Genomic DNA, 18,472 nt, shown 5'->3' on the forward strand with positions numbered 1-18,472 from the left:
GTCATGATAGATTGGATTGATGTTTTCATTAACGAGATTTAGTAAAATGTAGGGGTTTCAAAACAAACCATTGCATAGAGCCTGCAAAGCAAATACTGCCCCTGTTACACTGCAACTTATGTTGTAAGATTACAATTTATATAAATACGCAAGTATTCAATAAGAAGGCAAAACCTCAGGGTGAATTTTATCATGACAGCAGAAGTCTTTCTGCCAGGGCTGAACACAGGATTAAACCCTGCTTCAGCCAGAAGCAGAACTCATGGCGGCATATTGCCAGTTAAGGATGGCAGCTCATCTGTTGACTGGCGGCTCACCAGCCTCAGCAGCGCGGTGGCCTTTGCTGAGACTGCAACACCAGAGAGAAGGAGCCTCAATGGCCGGAAGCAGGCAGGCCCTGACGATTGTGCTGGAATTTTGATGGTCATTAAGTACCAGCAGCACTGTTGCCACAAGGGTGGGCATTGCTGCCAGGGTGACCCTTCTTGAGCCATGGAGCATCTGTGAAAAGTAGGACCTGCCCCCATCTGCCCCTTCCCTCCCCTCAAGCCTGCTGGGAGGCTGCCAGGTTAAACTGGGTGGTCTCCACATATGCCAATTGGTCCCTGACACAAGCATTGGTCAATTAAGTGTCTCAGTTGGCCTCCCAGCAGACAGGTAATCTGCCTCCTTCCTGTTGCTAAAATGACGTGGCGGAAGGAGTGCGTTGGGCCCTTCCCTCAATACCTGCCCATGCCAGCCTTCCTGCTTTGTTTTCAAATCCTTTTTTGGTAAGCAACGGCAACGGATTATTATTGCATAATTTGTTTCATCGCATCATGTTTCTTTCAATATAAAATGGTGTACCGACTTGTAAGGAACAATTTCATTGAAGGTCAGCCTTCCTTCAATACAATTAAAACTCTTTGCTGCCTTTGATAGTCATATGAAAAATCTTGATTTGTTCAGAATGCTTTTTTTTGTAAAATTTAATTTTTGATCTTTATGTTTAGAAGCACAGAGAAATATAATTGACAATTAATTGAAAAATGTTCTGCATTAACATAAAGTTGTAGCTTTCTAAATCAAACCTACACACAATGCGCTGACTGATATACAAGGTGAATGTCAATTGCAAAATCAAGGCTTAACGAAATGTAGTTTTATTCAAACATTACCATCTTCTGACGGTTTGTCAGCCACAAAGCTGTCTTTCTTATTTTCCTCTGGTTTTGTGACAACCATTGATGTTAACGGTGTTACAAAGCTGTATTTCAGTGAAAGTTCCAGGATTCTGTCTGTTAGGATTTTCTTTTCATTGGTCTCTGCGGAAACCCTGAATATAACAATTGGTGGCAATTAATTTTGTAACATATTGTTATCCAGTGCAGTAAACACTTGTCCTACCTTTTAAACTAATGTTCCTGCAATCATTTTTAACTGCTTATATTCCTCTACAAGTAATCAAAACAGATGATTAAACTTAAATGATCATTAGTCATTTTACTCTGGTGACAGCTAAGAATAAAGAATGATGAAGGGTTAAGAACCAAAACATTAATCTATCTTTCAGGTGTTGATAAACCAGCTGTGCAAGTCTGCCAGTTACCACTTGTACATAAATTACATTTCTATATTTCAAGCTCACAGACAAAAAACTCTTGCTACTTTACCGCTTCTCTAAGAACTGTTGTATGGTCAAATAAGCCCACAGTCGCTCAGTAAAATCACCAAAAATGTATTGCTGCTGCTGAGTAACATTTTCAACTTCTGATACCTTCACTTCAACTTTTAGAGTTAGGTTTTCATTGGCCTGTGGGAGAATTAAAGGTTTGATTGAAACTTGTGCTTAAATATCAGAAGAATATATTACACTTTTGTTCTTTGTTCCATGACATAAGCTCACAATTTGCAGTTAATTATGTTTTTAAAGACACTGTTGATTTGCGATCTTTTTACTTTTACGTGTTAGGCATAAAGCACCTGAATTATTCTCATAAATCTGCACAACAAAAACTGATAGGATTTACACAATATATAATATGAACAAGATAGTATTTTATTACCATTTTGTGTTGATTTGAAGTTTATAACTGTCCTGCCCAACATTTATCCCTTAACCAACTGTACTGGAACAGATTAACTGGTCAGAGGTCTCATGGTTGGTTTTGGCACCTTACTATGTCTATGTGCAAGTTGGTTGCCACATAACAACATTAACTACATTTCAAAAGTAAATGACACAATGTGAGATGTGCTAAGGATGTGAAGGATGTGATCCTTAGCACATGTTCAAGTGCTTTCTTTATGATTATAGCACTAAGATAAAAGCAAAAAACTGCGGATGCTGGAAATCCAAAACAAAAATAAAAATACCTGGAAAAACTCAGCAGGTCTGGCAGCATCTGCGGAGAGAAACACAGTTAACGTTTCGAGTCCGTATGACTCTTCAACAGAACTTGTTGAAGAGTCATACGGACCCGAAACGTTAACTGTGTTCCTCTCCTCAGATGCTGCCAGACCTGCTGAGTTTTTCCAGGTATTTTTATTTTTGTTTTGTTCTTTATGATTATGTTCTTATCAGAGGTGTGATCTGCAAACTTCAACTAAACAATGCTGGATCCAACCTAGTGCTGATGGGGAGGAGGATTTAAATTACTATGTAGGGGAAGGGGACAGGCATGACAAAGAAGCAGAACGAATCAAAAACAGATGAAGACTAGGAAAGATAGAAAGAAACAGATCTTGACAAGATTTTCCAGTTCCGCAGAAGTCAATGGACTTTTGAATAGCTCGCTGCATTTTCCACCCCTGCCGCTGCTGTGATGGGGCTGTAAAACTCAACCCCATGTGTTAATAGGTAGGGTATTGTGAATAAAATTGGCAATGTTGAAGTACAAGTATCTATGGGTGGGGGAGGGGTATAATACAATAGTTCAGGCCAGAGAAAGACTGGAAATTGAACATTTCTGGTCATAAATATTCCAGTGGAATGTAGGAAAAATAGGAGGAGGAAGGGTGGCAATATCAAATATTCTAGCGCAGGGCTGGAACACAGAGGTAACTAAGGGGATAGTGCAAAATACGTTTCTATTTAGTGACATTTAGGGCAGGATATTGAGGCGGGGGGGGCGGGGCCCGCGTCATTTCAATTTTCAGGTCGGCGGGGACGCAGCCGAATCAGCTGTGCGCCCACCGACCTGTCAACGGCCAATTGAGGCCATTTTAAAAAGTAATTGAACTCATTAAAGAGCAGGCTTCAGAAGAAGCATGAAACCTCATCCACGGGTGGGACGAGGTTTCATGTAGGTTTTTAAAAATTTAATAAGTGTTTAATTAAAAGTGATGGACATGTCTCAACTCGTGACAGTGTCACATGAGGGGACATGTCAAGGAAGTTATATTTTTCTATATTTAACATTTTTGAATTTGGCGCCGATCTCCTTGAGGCAGTACTTAGCCTCAGGGAGATGCGCGTGAAAGAGCGCACTCTCGGCTTAGGGAATCCCCTCCCGCCCGCACCGGGAGTGCATAGCCCTTCTGGCGGACATCACGTTGGGAGGGCCTTAATTGGCCCACCCACGTAAAATCCTAAAGCTCCCCCCCTGACGGGGGGAAAATTCTGCCCTTAAAATACTAGCTCAATAAACAGAAGCAGTCATCTCCAAATGCAGCAAGACCCGGACAATACCCAGGCTTGGGCTGACAAGTAGCAAGTAAAACTTCTGCCACACAAGTGCCAGGTAATGACCATCTCCAACAAGAGAGAATCTAACTGTTGCTCCTCGACATTCAATGGCATTACCATTGCTGAATCCCCCACTATTAACATCCTAGGGGGTTACCATTGACCAGAAACTGAACTGGACTAGCCATATAAATACTGTGGCTACAAAAGCAGATCAGAGGCTAGGTATCGTGTGGCGAGTAAGTCACCTCCTGACTCCCCAAAGCCTGTCCACCATCTACAAGGTGCAAGTCAGGAGTACGATGCGATACTCTGCACTTGCCTGGATGAGTGCAGCTCCAGCAACAATCAAGAAGCTTGACAGCATCCAGGACAAAACAGCCCGCTTGATTAGCATCCCATCCACAAACATTTACTCCCTCCACCACAGACACAGTGACAGCAGTGTGCACCATCTACAAGATGCACTGCAGGAACTCACCAAACCTCCTTAGACAACACCTTCCAAACCCACAACTACTACCATTTAGAAGGACAAGGGCAGCAGACACATGGGAACCACCTGGAAGTTCCCCTCCAAGCCACTCAACATCACTGTCACTGGGTCAAAATCCTGGAACTCCCTCCCTAGCAGCACTGTGGGTGCACCTACACCACATGGACTGCAGCAGTTCAAGAAGGCAGCTCACCACCACCTTCTCAAGGGCAGTTAGGGATGTGCAATAAATGCTGGCCTAGCCAGCGACGCCCACGTCCCATAAATGAATTTTTTAAAAATTCTGGGCATCACATATTAGAAAGAAACTTTAAAGTAGGTGCAAAGGAGCTTTGCTAGAATAGTACCAGGGATAAAACACTTCAATTACCTGGAAAGGCTAGAATTGTTCTTAGAGCAGAAAAGTAAGAGGAGATTTAAAAGAGGTATTCAAAATGTGCGTGTGTTTTGATAGCATAAATAAGGAAAAATTGTTGCCAATGATAGAAGGGTCAGCAACCAGGGAACATGCATATAATGTGATTGGAAAAAGAACCAGAGGTGACAGGAGGAAACTATTTTTTATACAGTGAATTGTTATGAACTGAAATTCACTGCCTGAAAGGGTGGTGAAAGCAGATTCAGTAATACATTTCAAAAGGGAATTGGATAAATATTTGATATGGAAAAAATTGCTGGGCTATGAGGAAAAAGCAAGGAAGTGGGACTAATTGGTTAGCTCTTTCAAAGAGCCTTCACAGGCATGATGGGCCAAATGGTCTTTGCTATATCAGTCTATGATTTTCGAAAATCTTTGTTATAGGATTTTTTAGGATAACCTTACAGCTCCCAGAAAAGGTGATGGAAATGGAATCCAGAATAATACCTTTTAAGCGGGAAGTAGATAATTAATTGTAAGAGAACATTTCTGGTAAGGTATGAGAGAAGGGGAGAGAGGTAAAGGTAAGTAGATAGTTCTTTCAAAGAGCTGGCAAAAGCACAAAGGGTTAAATAGCTTTCTATTGCAATACTGGCTTCTATGATTCATTCAAAATGTAAATTGAAATAACTGATGGAGTACTTACAGTGTGAGCAAGGACCTCAGCTATGAGTGATTCCAGGTTATCATCTGAAATCTTGCCAGCCACGACAATTTCAGACCCATCGTAATACTGTTTAAAATTGCTCTGCGTTAATTCTGAAATGGCATTCTCTGGATATTGCAATTCAATATCCAAAAGCAAAGGATTCGCCACCTCATCATAAAAACCCTGTGAAAAAGAAAATAAAGAATTTGACATTATTTCTAAATAATCATAGTACTGATAAGTTTTTAGCCTGGAAACTCCTATTAAAACATGAACAGAGGTCAGAATGCACTTGCAGGAATATTTGCTCCTGATATTGAGGTTTTATATGATTTTTCTGCTCAGCTTTAGCAAACTTGACAGTTGGCTTGCTCAGGGACCGTTCAAAACTGTTGATTATTTAAAGTACCACAGCAGCAAAATATCTGTGCTCTTGCCTGCCATCTAAAGGATGGAGCAATTAGCTGCAGAATTCCTGGACAAGGAAGGCTTCTCAATTTACTGATGCAGCACTGAGTTTCATACTGCCATGTATACTGAAAAGATGAGGTTAGTGCACTGAAGGACACCTTCCAACGAAAAAAATGTTACCACAAGCTTGGCACGTTGACAGGCTAAAAACTGCTATGAAACCCAGAGGCCCTGGTTCAAATTTGAAAGAAGATGGTAAACCTATCGAAAGATGTCAAGACAAGACTACGCAAGGACTTCTTATGCCAAGTAATTGACCCAAGCTATGCCTGTCAGAAAATCTTCTCATCATAATGTTCTCTACTGTTGCTATTCCATTCAAAGAATTCTGACAACCTTAGAGCTCTTTGAATGCTTCACATATACATCAGCAGGACAAAAATAAAAGCTGTGACTTATAAGTGAAACTGCTGTTATACTGAAATGTTATAAATGGCCCTAAGCAGTAAATCTTTCCAAAATACCCAAACTGTATTGTGCATGTGTGATAGGTGAACTTTATACATGAAAGATTGCATTGTTTATTTATTTTCATATATGGTTTAAATGGCTGCTGGTGATTGAATCTCTTACTTTTCTCTGTGTATTTATGTCTGAAAAACAGAATAATAAGGACAGCAAAGCGTTAACACAAGCCAAGGAAATCCTGGATGACTACACCACTTTTAAAGTAACATAGAGGAAATCTGCTGCAAAGTCCTTAATTTACACATATAGGGCTGGATTTAATATAGCCTGTCACAGTGGGAAACATGACGACTGGGTCCACTTAATCGCAGGACAGGCCACAGGTCACTCTCGGTGGCAGCAAAACCTCCCCGGATTAAGTCTGAGAGCGGAAGGGGCTGGTGTTAGCTTCCTGGCCGCTGGTGTGGGATGTCAATTATGCTCATTACTAAGCCAATTAATTGACACCCATTATCCCTGAGCCTACCCCAATATAGTAGTGCCACAGGGATTAAATGGGAGCCACATGGCCTTCCTGTGTCTCCCAAAGGCAGTGCAGCAAATCCAGGTTTGTCGGTGGCCTTACAGGATGGTTCCCTGCCTGACTGAGGGACTCTGCATCAGAAAGAGGGAGGTGCTGATAGCCACCACCCCATCCTTTGCATACAACTTGCTGCCACCACAATTCCCCCACCCTTCCCCCCCATCACCATCTCCCCCTCCCTCCGAGCTCATTCTGCCCTCACTAATCCTTGGCCTGGGGTCCCTCAGCATTCCTGGGCCTCCAATGGTTGCATTGTCACCAACTATGGAAGTTCCATAGGCCAAGTGGCACTGATGAGCAATGGAGAGCTACCGGCCACTGATTGGCTGGCACTTGGCCTATGGAACTTCCACCGCTGGGGTCCTGAATTCTGGGGAGGGCCCAACATTGGCCACTTAAGTGCCTGAGGGGCTCTTAATGCTATCAGGTCTCCCCCAGAACTGTCGGTTCTCAGACCGGTGGGCAAGACCCCAGTCAGGCTGACTAAATACTAATACTGCAACTGCTGGTGACCACAGTACAAAGGGAACAGGGTGTCCTTGTACATGAATCACAAAATGTTAACATGCAGGTACAGCAGGTAATTAGCAAAGCAAATGGAATGTTGGCCTTTATTATAAGGGAGGATGGAGCAAACAATTAGGAAAGTCTTGCTACTGCTGTACAGGGCATTGGTGAGACCACACCTAGAGTACTCCATCCAATTTTGGTCTCCTTATTTAGGAATAGAGATATACTTGCCTTAGAGGCAGTTCAAGAGAAGGTTAACCAGGTTGATTCCTGGGATAAAGGGGTTGTCTTATGAGGAAAAGTTGGGCCTACACTCATTGGAATTTAAAAGAAAAAGAGGTGATCTCATTGAAAAATTTAACGTTCTGAGGGGCCTTGACAGGATCGATGCTGAGAGGATGTTTCTCCTTACGGGGTAATCTAGAACTAGGGGACACCGTTTCAAAATAAGGGGTCTCCCATTTAAGATGGAGATGAGGGGGAATTTCTTCTCTTTGGGGCTGTTAATCTTTGGAATTCACGACTCCAAAAAGCAGGGGATCATAAGGGAGTGAAAGGTTATGGGTTACAGCAGGCAGGAAAGTGAAGTTGAGGCCCAATCAGATCAATAATGATCTTATTGAATGGCAGACCAGGTTTGAGGGACCGAATGGCCTACTCTTGCTCTTATTCTTGTTCTTAAGTTCTTATGTTTATATGTAGCCCCACAAGTGGAACTAAGATTGGATTAAATAGCTGTAGTGTGCCTGACTATTTTTACTGCAAGTCAGACTTGCAAGGTACAAGTTACCAGCCATTATACCATCAAATATCACCCAGTACATAAAATGACTTATGGGAAGAGGTGAATGAAGTACTGTGAATTTCTTCAGAGAGGCTCTCACTCCACCACTACAACTTTACCAGAAGTGCGATTGTAGTCCAGTTCACTAGTGTCAACAGGCTTTTGGCTGCACTTACGTTGAAGTTACAGCAGCAGTGGGAGCATCTCTGAGGAAATTCTGGACTATAGTAAGTATAGTATTGGAGAAATTGTATCAAGCCACTCTCCTCAATCTCAGTATTCTGTAAATATTTAATAATTTTACCTGGAGCTGTAAGGGAGCATCTGAATCCTCATAAATTCTCCGTGCTACACCATTATTCTCCAGTGCCATTTTCTCCAGAAAACTGTACTTAACATCATAACCAAAACCAAGGCAGTACACATTGTACCTGCCGCTGGCGGCATTTTTAACATTCTGCTGGATTTTTATTGGGTTTGATTCTCCTGTAACAAAAATAAACAAATATAATTTATCTTGCAAACATTCATTTAGTGAACTGAGCTCTTAGAGTAAATGTGCTACAAACCTAAGGCAAAATAAATTATTATTGAAGTATTTCTATTTTTCACAGACTTTTAAGGGGTTCTGTCAGGATGGGAGAAGGTTTAACTTGGGTTTCATTATTAGTAGCTTAGGTCCCAATTATAGAATGACTAAGTTATACATTCTAGTATTTTTATTACTGATACATGTGTTGCATTACATATACTTCAGAAATAGTTTAGCTTCTATTGGACAGCTGAACTCTTCTGTAATTATGCACAAATAGATATTGGAGAAATTGTATCAAGCCACTCTCCTCAATCTCATTATTCTGTGTATTTTAACCTACTATGGTATAAAGCAAATTTTGATTGAAGCCAAACTTTACCTCAGCCTGTGTTAACAACTGCCTTTGGAGAAAAGGAAGGAGTACAAGTCTGTAAGGTGTTAGTTGTGGCTCACAGGCCACTGCAACAGAAGGTTGAGGCTTCAAGGCCCATTCCAGAGACTTGAGCACTATCATTTAGGCTGACAGTACTGTGCTGAGGGAGTTACACTGTCAGTTGTGCTGCCATTCAAATGAGATATTGGTCAGAATTTTCCATGCCCACTGGCGGTGGACTTGATAGGTGGCACGATCGGACAATATGGCGCGATCGGTTTCACGACGGCGGGAAGGCAAGTCGCGATTGTTCGCTCAGCTCGCTGATGGCGGGCTGTGTTTCCTGCCATCGGTCGCCGGGAACTTCATTGTAATACATCAGCATATCATTATCAGGCCATCCCGCCAGGCTCTTGCATCCCCACCGGATCGTCCATCCATGTCAGTGGGAAAGCACGCCGATTTGTTTCACATCAGCACAGAGGCGATGTGCACTTGGCGGCCTGCAATTCGGGTGAACTGGAGGTGAGTGCACAGCAACGTTCTGCAGAGCTGGCCAGGGTCACCTGTTGCTTTTCAGGCTTCGAGGTGCCAGGGGGGGTTAAGTGCTGCCCTGCTTCAGAGGCTACGTTTGAAGGTGAGGGGGAGTGGGGGTCAAGTGCAGCCTTGCCATTGAGGCAATTGATGGCAGGGGGGATGATGGTTAAGGGCAGCCCTGCCTCTGAGGCAACTGGTGGTGGGGGGTGGGGCAAGGGTAGCACTGCCGTTGAATATAGCTCAGAAGAATTTGGGCTAACGAGGTGCAGGGTGGGTGAAGGAAGTGGCCCTGCTTTCGGAAAACCTGTAGAAAGTGACTATTCCTCTGAAACTGAGACAGTTCAGGCGCAGCCACACAGACACGATTGGGGTCGGGCTCCTAGCTTATCTGCCCACTCAAGAAATGCAGAGGCATCAAAGTGCCACCAAGCGCTCTAATGCTTTTCACCCCTTGGGCACAGTATGCAAAGTAATAAGCACTTTAGTGGGCTGCAGAACAGTTGAACTTCACATATTGTACAATCTCCTCACTAAAGCTGGCCATGTAGCAGTTACTGCCGGAGGTGCTCACAGTCTCTTGCAATGTCAGCATCCCGGTTTGGACCAGTCTCCCCCATGGTTAAAGCTAACAGCGCAGCCTTGCAGTGTGTGTTAGGAGAATGAGCTGAGAGTACAGCATGCAGTCCAATGGGCAAAGCTGCCACCAGTTGGTCGGGTGGACTGGGGCAGAGGCTGTGGGGTTTCAGGCAGCCACACAGCGCACTAATCTCTGGCCATCTAAATAGTGGCCAGCACTCTCCAGGAAACGTTAAGGGGCCTTCACACTTAACCAGGACGGGTTCTTAGTACACCCATGCTAACCACATGTCTCTCTCTTTCATCCTGCAGGAGAACTACATCATGGAACCTGGTGAACTAGCTGTATGCCTGATGGCCTACAGAGCATGAAGAAGATGGAGGAGAGAGTGACTGAGGCTCCTGGCTTCGCAGAGGCAGGAGCAGCACCCTCAGGAAGAAGGGCGGCTGAGGCTTCCGCACACACCGCCCAAGAGCCGTAGCGAACCGGTGCCTAGCGACACTCAGGGTCTAAGACGCCGCCTTTCATTCTTGCAGATGACTGTGAACCAATGTCGCCGAAGACTGCGCATGTCTAGGGAACCAGTTGCTCACATCTGCCAGTTGCTGCAGGATTTGACGCCAAGGGGACATGGAGGGCATCCACTGCCAGTGTCTGCGAAAGTGACTGCGGCACTCGATTTCTATGCCAGTGGCTCCTTTCAGGGCTCCACAGGTGACCTCTGTGGGATTTCACAAGCCTCCACCCACAAATACATCCATGAGGTCAGGATGCCACCTTTGAGAGGGCACACAACTTTGTGCATTTTGCTTGGGACCAGGACAGCCAGGATGCAAGAGCGAAAAAACAAAAAACTACTGCGGATGCTGGAAATCCCAAACAAAAACAAAAACAGAATTACCTGGAAAATCTCAGCAGGTCTGGCAGCATCGGTGGAGAAGAAAAGAGTTGACGTTTCGAGTCCAATGACGCTTCAACAGAACTGAGTTTTTCCAGGATGCAAGAGCGATTGGATTCCCCAGATCTTGGGTTTCCCACAGGTACAGGGTACAATCGACTGCACTCGTGTGGTGCTCAGATCTCTGTCGCAACAAGTGATCAACTATGTCAACTGCAAAGGATTCCATTCGCTGAATGTGCAGCTGGTGTGCGACAACCAGAAATGCATCCTGCAGGTGTGCGCACAGTTTCCAGGGAGTGTGCACGAAGCCTACATCCTCAGTCGGTCACAGAACCCTGGAGTCTTACAGGGTCCACAGAAGCTGCAGGGCTGGCTCCTCAGGGACAAGGGCTACCCGCAGAGGCTGTGGCTGACGACACCTGTACAGTGGCCTCAGACTGCAGCAGAGCGATGGCGTAATGAGGCTCATGCTGCAGCTCGCAGCTTGGTGGAGCAGACCATTGGGATGCTGAAGATGAGGTTCCAATTCCTGGACTGGTCTGGTGGAGCCCTGCATTATAGTCCGCAGAAGGTGTCACACATCATCATCGTCTGCTGTGCCCTTTCCTACCTGGCGCTCCAACGGGGAGATGAGCTGGCTGAGGAGGAGATGGAAGAGCCACATGCCTCTTCCGATGAGGAGGACGCCGAAGGGAATAAGGGAGAAGAGGTCCTTGGAGGCGACGATGATGGGAATGAGGCCCTCGCACTGGCCAGACGAGGCAGGCGCGCTCTGGAGGCCCTCATAGCTGCTAGATTTGTGGAGGATGATGATGACGTGCAGTGAGGTGAGCTCACAGTTCCTCACATCGCATTTGTGAACGTTTGATTCCAGTCTAGCTTATAGCAACGCAAATACACTCTGTGAGAATGCTCCTGTCATGGAGATGCAGTGGAGGCCTAATGGTCGCTCAGTTGCAGGAGGATGATGATGACGTACATTGAGGACATTCCATAAATCTTCACACAACCTATGAGAACGTCTGACTCCTGTCTGGCTGAGGGCAGCTCGCTTGCCTCCATGATCAGGGTCATTTCATAGAGACATAGTCATGAAACTTTAGAAGCATCTGATGCTTTGGCTGCCCTCAGCACCTGAGCCCTTCGGGAGCTGGAGCACAGCATCTGTGGTCACAGATGCTGAAGAGATGGGGACCAGCCCCTCCTTAAAGGTGCTGAGAGCACACAGAGAATGAGAGAACTCTGTGGTGCTCACCCATTACATTCTGGCAGCAATGACAAGCACCGCTGACATGCAGGCATCAGTAATGTCTCCAAGGAGTGTGAGGCCAGACCATCACTTTGGCCTGAAGGCTGCACAGAGCACAGGGAAGAGGCTCTGGACTGAGACACCTGCCTTTACCTTGTGCAGAAAGGTTTTACATCTGAGTGACACGAACACTGCTCATCAGAACAAGGAGCCATAGGCAGGATGACATTCTTGGGAATTAATTGACCATAATGAACAGTACGTACAAGTGATTAACACCCGTGCCCAGGCAATGCTACTAATTCTCTTTAACTTTCCTAATGCTGTCGCTACATCTTTTTTTAATTCATTCATGGGATGTGGGCATTGCTGGCCAGGCCAGCATTTATTGCCCATCCCTAATTACCCTTGAGAAGGTGGTGGTGAGCTGCCTTCTTGAACCACTGCAGTCCATGTGGTGTGGGTACATCCACAGTGCTGTTAGGGTGGGAGTTCCAGGATTTTGACCCAGCGACAGTGAAGGAACGGTGATATATTTCCAAGTCAAGATGATGAGTGACTTGGAGGGGAACTTCCAGGTGGTGGTGTTGCCATCTTGTCTTGTTGCTGCCCGGACATCCACACCTGAAGTGGAGGCAGCCTGCTGACTGCGATGCTCTGTCTGTGATGACTTTGGTGGGCGTCCTCTGGAGGGCCGAGGCTGGGAGGGCCCCAGCCTGCTTTCGGGGTCATTCTGTGTGGTAGTGGCATGCTCCTCAGCCTGTGGAGCTGGAGCTGCTGAAGTCACAGGAAGAGGGGAGTCGGAATGGCTAGATATTCTAGGAGTCACCTGGATGGATGGACCCAGTGTGCGCACCTGCTGATCCTCCTCCCTATAGGTGCCCGGGGGCCCCAGGCTGACTCCTTGAGGAGCAGGGGTAGTTGGAGTGAGATCAAGCTTCCTGGTACCCCTCTCGCATACACACTGTTGGAGTGCAGCCCGAGACCAAGGTTTCCATGTTGGCCACCGCCTTACCATTGTTGACCTTGGTGTGCTGGCATGCTGGTGCTATCACCTCAGCCTGAAGGCTGAAGGACTCCTCCATCGTGCCTTGCAATCTGAGGAGTGCAGCGGACATCCCTTCCTGATGTTCCTGAGCTTTCCTTTGCAGTTCCAGCAACTGTGACATGACCGAGTCCAGAGGCTCATCATCTGACTTGGACTCAGCAATGTTCTAGTCTCCAGCAGTCCTCCAAGTGCCGGACACCAGGGAAGCCCCTGCCGCTGCCTGCTGTGAATCAGACAGTGCGATGTGCTCACCAGATTGTGATCCCGGGCTACTCTAAACCTAGGCCCCACCGAAGTGTGTGTCTCTGCTCTGGTGGAGGGTGTGGGTGAGCGCTGTGACGGGAATTCAGGGAGGGTGCCTCCAGATTCCTCTTCAGAGGTTTCTTCAGGGGCTTGATTGGAGGCCCTCAGTCATGGACTCTGTCGGCCATTTGACAGATGTGCCTGTGAGAGCAAGGGGAGATAATTAGTGCATGAAGGTGGCCTGTGAAAGAGGAGACATCACTCACGGCATGGTTGTCTGATGGATGTCGCACTGCTGGATCCTCACTTGGTAGAGCAGTTCCAACCTCACTGTCAGCACAGGACCAGTCCAGATCGTGGCCGGCCAGCTGAATGGCTGTTTTCAAAGTCCTTGAGGACCTTGATTTTGGGCATTCTGTCACCGGTCTGCGCCCTCTTTCTCTTGTTGTGTGCCAGCTTGTCTTGCATGGATAGAGATGGAGAAAGTGTAAGCAGGTCACCTGCCAGGCCAGATGACAAGTATGCCTGGCCTGTGTGGGTGGTAAGTGTTCCCATGGATGGATGAGGACGATGACAGTGAGGTGAGAGAGTGAGTGGTGATGTCCCTTTAACTGGCAGTGAGTGAGGGCCCTGTGGATATGTGATGGGTTTGTGAGCATGTGAGTTGAGAGTGATGAGAAGAGTGACTTTACCCTGGCAGAACGGAGATCATCATTCATTCGCTTGTGGCATTGGGTGGCTGTTCTCTTCTGAAGGGCATTGGCGCTGACCACCGCTGCCACTGCCTCCCAAGCTGGATTTGTCATGCTGCCCATCCTGCAGCCAGAGCTGGGGTACAGGACATCTGGCGGGCCTCCATGGCATCCAGCAGTCGCTTGAGGGACCCATCGTTGGAGCAGGGGGCTGCAGTCTTTTTCCCTTTGCTGACCATGTCTCCCAGACAGTGGTGTTGAGCTGGTGGTGATGGGCGCTGTGCTGGCTGCTGCCTTTTTAACTTGGCGGCTAGTGTGATGCAATGGCGGGTGGGCAAATGAGAGTCCACCTGCCATGGTAACGGTGTGTTTCCCAGGAATGCATAAATAACGTGACGGGCTCGGGATGATACGGCATGAAAACTCGCCATCGCCGTTGGCGGGTGGAATGCCTATTTGCCCACCCGCTACTGCACTTAGTGCAAACTTGGGAAAATTTCACCCATTAAATCCTCTCAGGTGAATTTAAACATCCCATAGCACTAATTTGCAGAAAAGCAGGGGAGTTCTCCCCAGTTTCCCAACCAATATTTATCTCTCAACCAACACCACAAAAAGCAGGTTTTATGGCTGTTTGTGGAACCTGTCCCTGAGGAAATTGGCAGCAGTGACTAAACTTCAAAAATAATTATCTGTAAAGCACTTTGGGTGGTGCTGTGGTCACGAAAGGAGCTACATGAACACAATCTGTTTCTTTTCAGGCAGTGAAATATAATCTGAAGGGACAACTGTTATGCTCCTGGGTCCCACTAATGCATAGGTTAAAGGCAGTAGGAATTAGCTCAGACTGCTTAAGCAAGTGAACCAAGGGAGATTTCAAATACAGTCCAGAATTTGTAACAGGGACAACCCCCTTGATTTGGAAATTTCTAGAAGGAAGGCAACTGGGCATTTTCTTTCTATTTTTGTGTTTTAGTACCTGAAGGCATTGGTTATAAAATGTTGCAATATTTATCAAACAACTTTTTACCAGCAGCAAATTAAGGAATCCTCAGAATGCAAGGCTTAATATCCTCAGAATGCAAGGCTCCTTAGACAGCATTTTCCAAACCCACAACCACTACCATCTAGAAGGACAAGGGCAGCAGATAAGGACAAAAACACCACCACCTGGAAGTTCCCCTCCGAGTCACTCACCATCCTGATTTGGAAATACATCACCGTTCCTTCACTGTCGCTGGGTCAAAATCCTGGAACTCCCTTCCTAACAGCACTGTGGGTGCACCTACACCACATGGACTGCAGCGGTTCAAGAAGGCAGCTCACCACCACTTTCTCAAGGGCAACTAGGGATGGGCAATAAATGCTGGCCAAGCCAGCGATGTCCACATCCCATGAATGAATAAAAAAAACCCTTCCCATATCTACCCTGTCCCTGTCCAGTTTTGAGCTTTAGTTTTGTAACTAAATCTTCAAAAAACAGAAATGGAAGGTATTTATTTTCATTAACCTGTATTTGGATCACCATCAGTTAACAAAATAATCATGGAGACACTTCTTTCAGGCAGTTGCTTGTCTTGATGCGCCTTGTCCAGAAGTCTTACTGCTTCCAACATAGGAGAATTTATATTTGTTCCTGCAACAAAAGATATTCTTGTCTTTTACAGAAATTAGAACGGCATAACGACACCCACCAAAATATAAATTAGGAAGCTAAATTTCAGACGTTAAAGTGTCAGCTGACTTCCTGTTTTTAACAACCATCGGGTCAAAGCTGCAAAGTGGCTCTGTAGAGTATCTGGGAGTCCTCCAGTATATGCACCAGTTGCTTGGTAGAATAACCACATAATTGGAAAATGTATCTGCTTAAACACTGCTACTCTATAAACCCAATAATACCTATACATATATCTGTGCTTTGTTTTACCTTTGTAGTAATTTAAGAAACTGTTACGCCTTGCAGCTGTAACTCATTTGGTTTGCCTGAGTTGCAAGGTTCTGGTTCAAGTCCCACTCCAGGACTTGAACACAAAAACCAAGGCTGACATTCAAGTGCAGTACTGAGGGAGCTCTGCACTGTTGGAGGTGTTGTTCTTCAGTTGGGGCATTAAACCAGGGCTCTTCTGCCTACTTGGGTAGATGTAAAAGATCCCGTGGCACTATTTCAAAGAAGAGTGGCGAAGTTATCTCAGTGTCCTGGCCAATATTTATCCCTCAATTAAGATCACAAAGAAACAAATTATCTAGTCATTATCACATTGCTGTTTGTAGGAGTTTGTTATGAGTGAATTGGCTGCCACGTTTCTTACATTACAACAGCAATTACACTTTAAAAGCATTTGTAAAGCACTTTGAGGCATCCAGTGGGCATGAAAATACTATATAGGTTCCAGTCTTTCTTTCCTTCCTTTAAAAGATGAGGGGAGTGGGGATGGTAGAACTGTGACAGTGTGGCTAATTAAAATTAAATTAAAAGAGAAGAAATAAGAAAGAATGGCTAGCAGTGGTATTTATGTTCCTATGGGATTGTAGAACAGGCACCTCAATTGGAATGTAACAAGGAGTAATAATGGATTGTGCCTTATTTCAGGTCATGGTAAGAAAGAAGTCCCTCCATCTGGAAACATTAGACCATTAAGGGCAGTAGATATCTCCAGTGTAAAAGACGTCCTTTGTAGTGCCACTGCTGTGCTGATAACAGTTCCAACAGTAGAAAAATAAGTGATGTTAGGAATTATTAGACCGAAACTTGAGCAAACCAATGGCCATGTGTGTGTGGCATTTGTGTAATTGGATAATAAGATGATGAATGTCAATCAATAATTGGTTTAGTGAAGTTTAGGAGTTTGGAATTAGAGAAAGGGGTTTAAAAAGCAGGATACAAACAGGCAGAACAAGAAACTTGAGGATAAGGCAGGTGATGTGGCCAAGACACTCAGGAAGAAGTAGGAGTTTGGGTTGAGGTGACCGTGACTTTTACCCAACGCATCAGAGTGATAATATAACACATGATTATACCTTGTAAGCTGCTACTCAGATAGATACTGTGAATGTATCAAGTCACACTTGTGCTGAACAAAGTTTAATCACTGCCACCAATATTGGTTAGGATATCAAATCATTGGCTATCAAGATTCGTCAAAAATATAGCGTAACAGGTCATAAGTGCAGCTATATTCAAAACTTTAGACTCCACCCAGTCAGAGCAGGTCACCAGTCCCCTAACGCACCAGTGGACTGGCTGACAGCTATGTTGCTACAGGCAGCCCAAGGTCCAGAGACAGCAACCAAATTTCCTAATATGATGTTGGAGGCTTTGGTCCAGGTAATGGATAGGAGGAGACAAATTCTGTCTGGAGCAGAAATCACTCCAAGAAACATCTCCACTGTGCACTGGAAGTGATTATTGTGGAACTTAATGCCACGAGTTTAGTTTTGAGGACATGACTGAAATGTCAAAATAAATTCAATCCTCACCACAGTTATAAAGATAAGAATCTTTCCTCTCACCTCAACAACTCCAACCTCACACTTGCACCATCTGTAGCCTCACTATTCACAATACCCCTTAGAACCATAGAACCATAGAAAAGTTAAAGCACAGAAGGAGGCCATTTGGCCCATCTTGTCCATGCTAGCCCGAGGACACCCAGGTGCCCTTTCTACTCCCATTCTCCTGCACCCGGCCCATAGCCCTGCAGCTTACAACACTTAAGGTGCAGATCCAGGTACTTTTTAAAGGAGTTTAGAGTTTCTGCCTCTACCACCAACTTGGGCAGCGAATTCCAGACACCCACTACCCTCTGCGTAAAAAAGTTCTTCCTCATGTCCCCCCTACACCTTCTGCCACTTATCTTGAATCTATGTCCTCTGGTTCTAGAATTCTCCACCAAGGGAAACAATTTTATCCTGTCCCCTCTATCTATTTCCCTCATAATTTTGTACACCTCAATCAGGTCACCTCTCAGCCTTCTTTGTTCTAAGGAAAATAACCCCAACCTATCCAATCTCTCCTTGTAGTTACACTTTTCTAACCCTAGCAACATTCCTGTAAACCTCCTCTGCACTCTCTCCAGAGCTATTACGTCCTTCCTGTAATGTGGTGACCAGAACTGCACACAATACTCCAGTTGTGGCCTCACCAGTGTTTTATACAATTCTCAGCTTTCCTTCACCAAAAGTTACTAAAATATACCTCTCCTTCTCTCTGCACTTTTTAATTTCCCCACTACTGCCATTCTCAATTTCTCAGACCTCACATATTTCCTATTACATATGAACTATACAACCATGACAGACAAGCACCTCATGGGGATGCCACTAAGACACAC

General features: G+C 45.3%; 1 protein-coding gene across 1 annotated transcript in view; it reads right to left on the reverse strand.

Annotated features, from left to right (window-relative positions):
* The window catches only part of LOC144681605 (inter-alpha-trypsin inhibitor heavy chain H3-like), a 75,816-nt gene that overhangs the window by 36,964 nt on the left and 20,380 nt on the right, over nucleotides 1-18,472 (reverse strand). The window contains exons 11-15 of the mRNA XM_078543341.1: nucleotides 15,652-15,777; nucleotides 8,291-8,472; nucleotides 5,228-5,413; nucleotides 1,653-1,792; nucleotides 1,158-1,315 (exon numbers count right to left, since the gene is read on the reverse strand). Of these exons, the coding sequence (XP_078399467.1) occupies nucleotides 1,158-1,315; nucleotides 1,653-1,792; nucleotides 5,228-5,413; nucleotides 8,291-8,472; nucleotides 15,652-15,777 (792 nt within the window). The remainder of the gene's footprint in view (nucleotides 1-1,157; nucleotides 1,316-1,652; nucleotides 1,793-5,227; nucleotides 5,414-8,290; nucleotides 8,473-15,651; nucleotides 15,778-18,472) is intronic.

The sequence above is a fragment of the Cetorhinus maximus genome, chromosome 6, assembly GCF_964194155.1.
Source record: "Cetorhinus maximus chromosome 6, sCetMax3.hap1.1, whole genome shotgun sequence".
NCBI classification, from domain to species: Eukaryota; Metazoa; Chordata; class Chondrichthyes; order Lamniformes; family Cetorhinidae; genus Cetorhinus; species Cetorhinus maximus.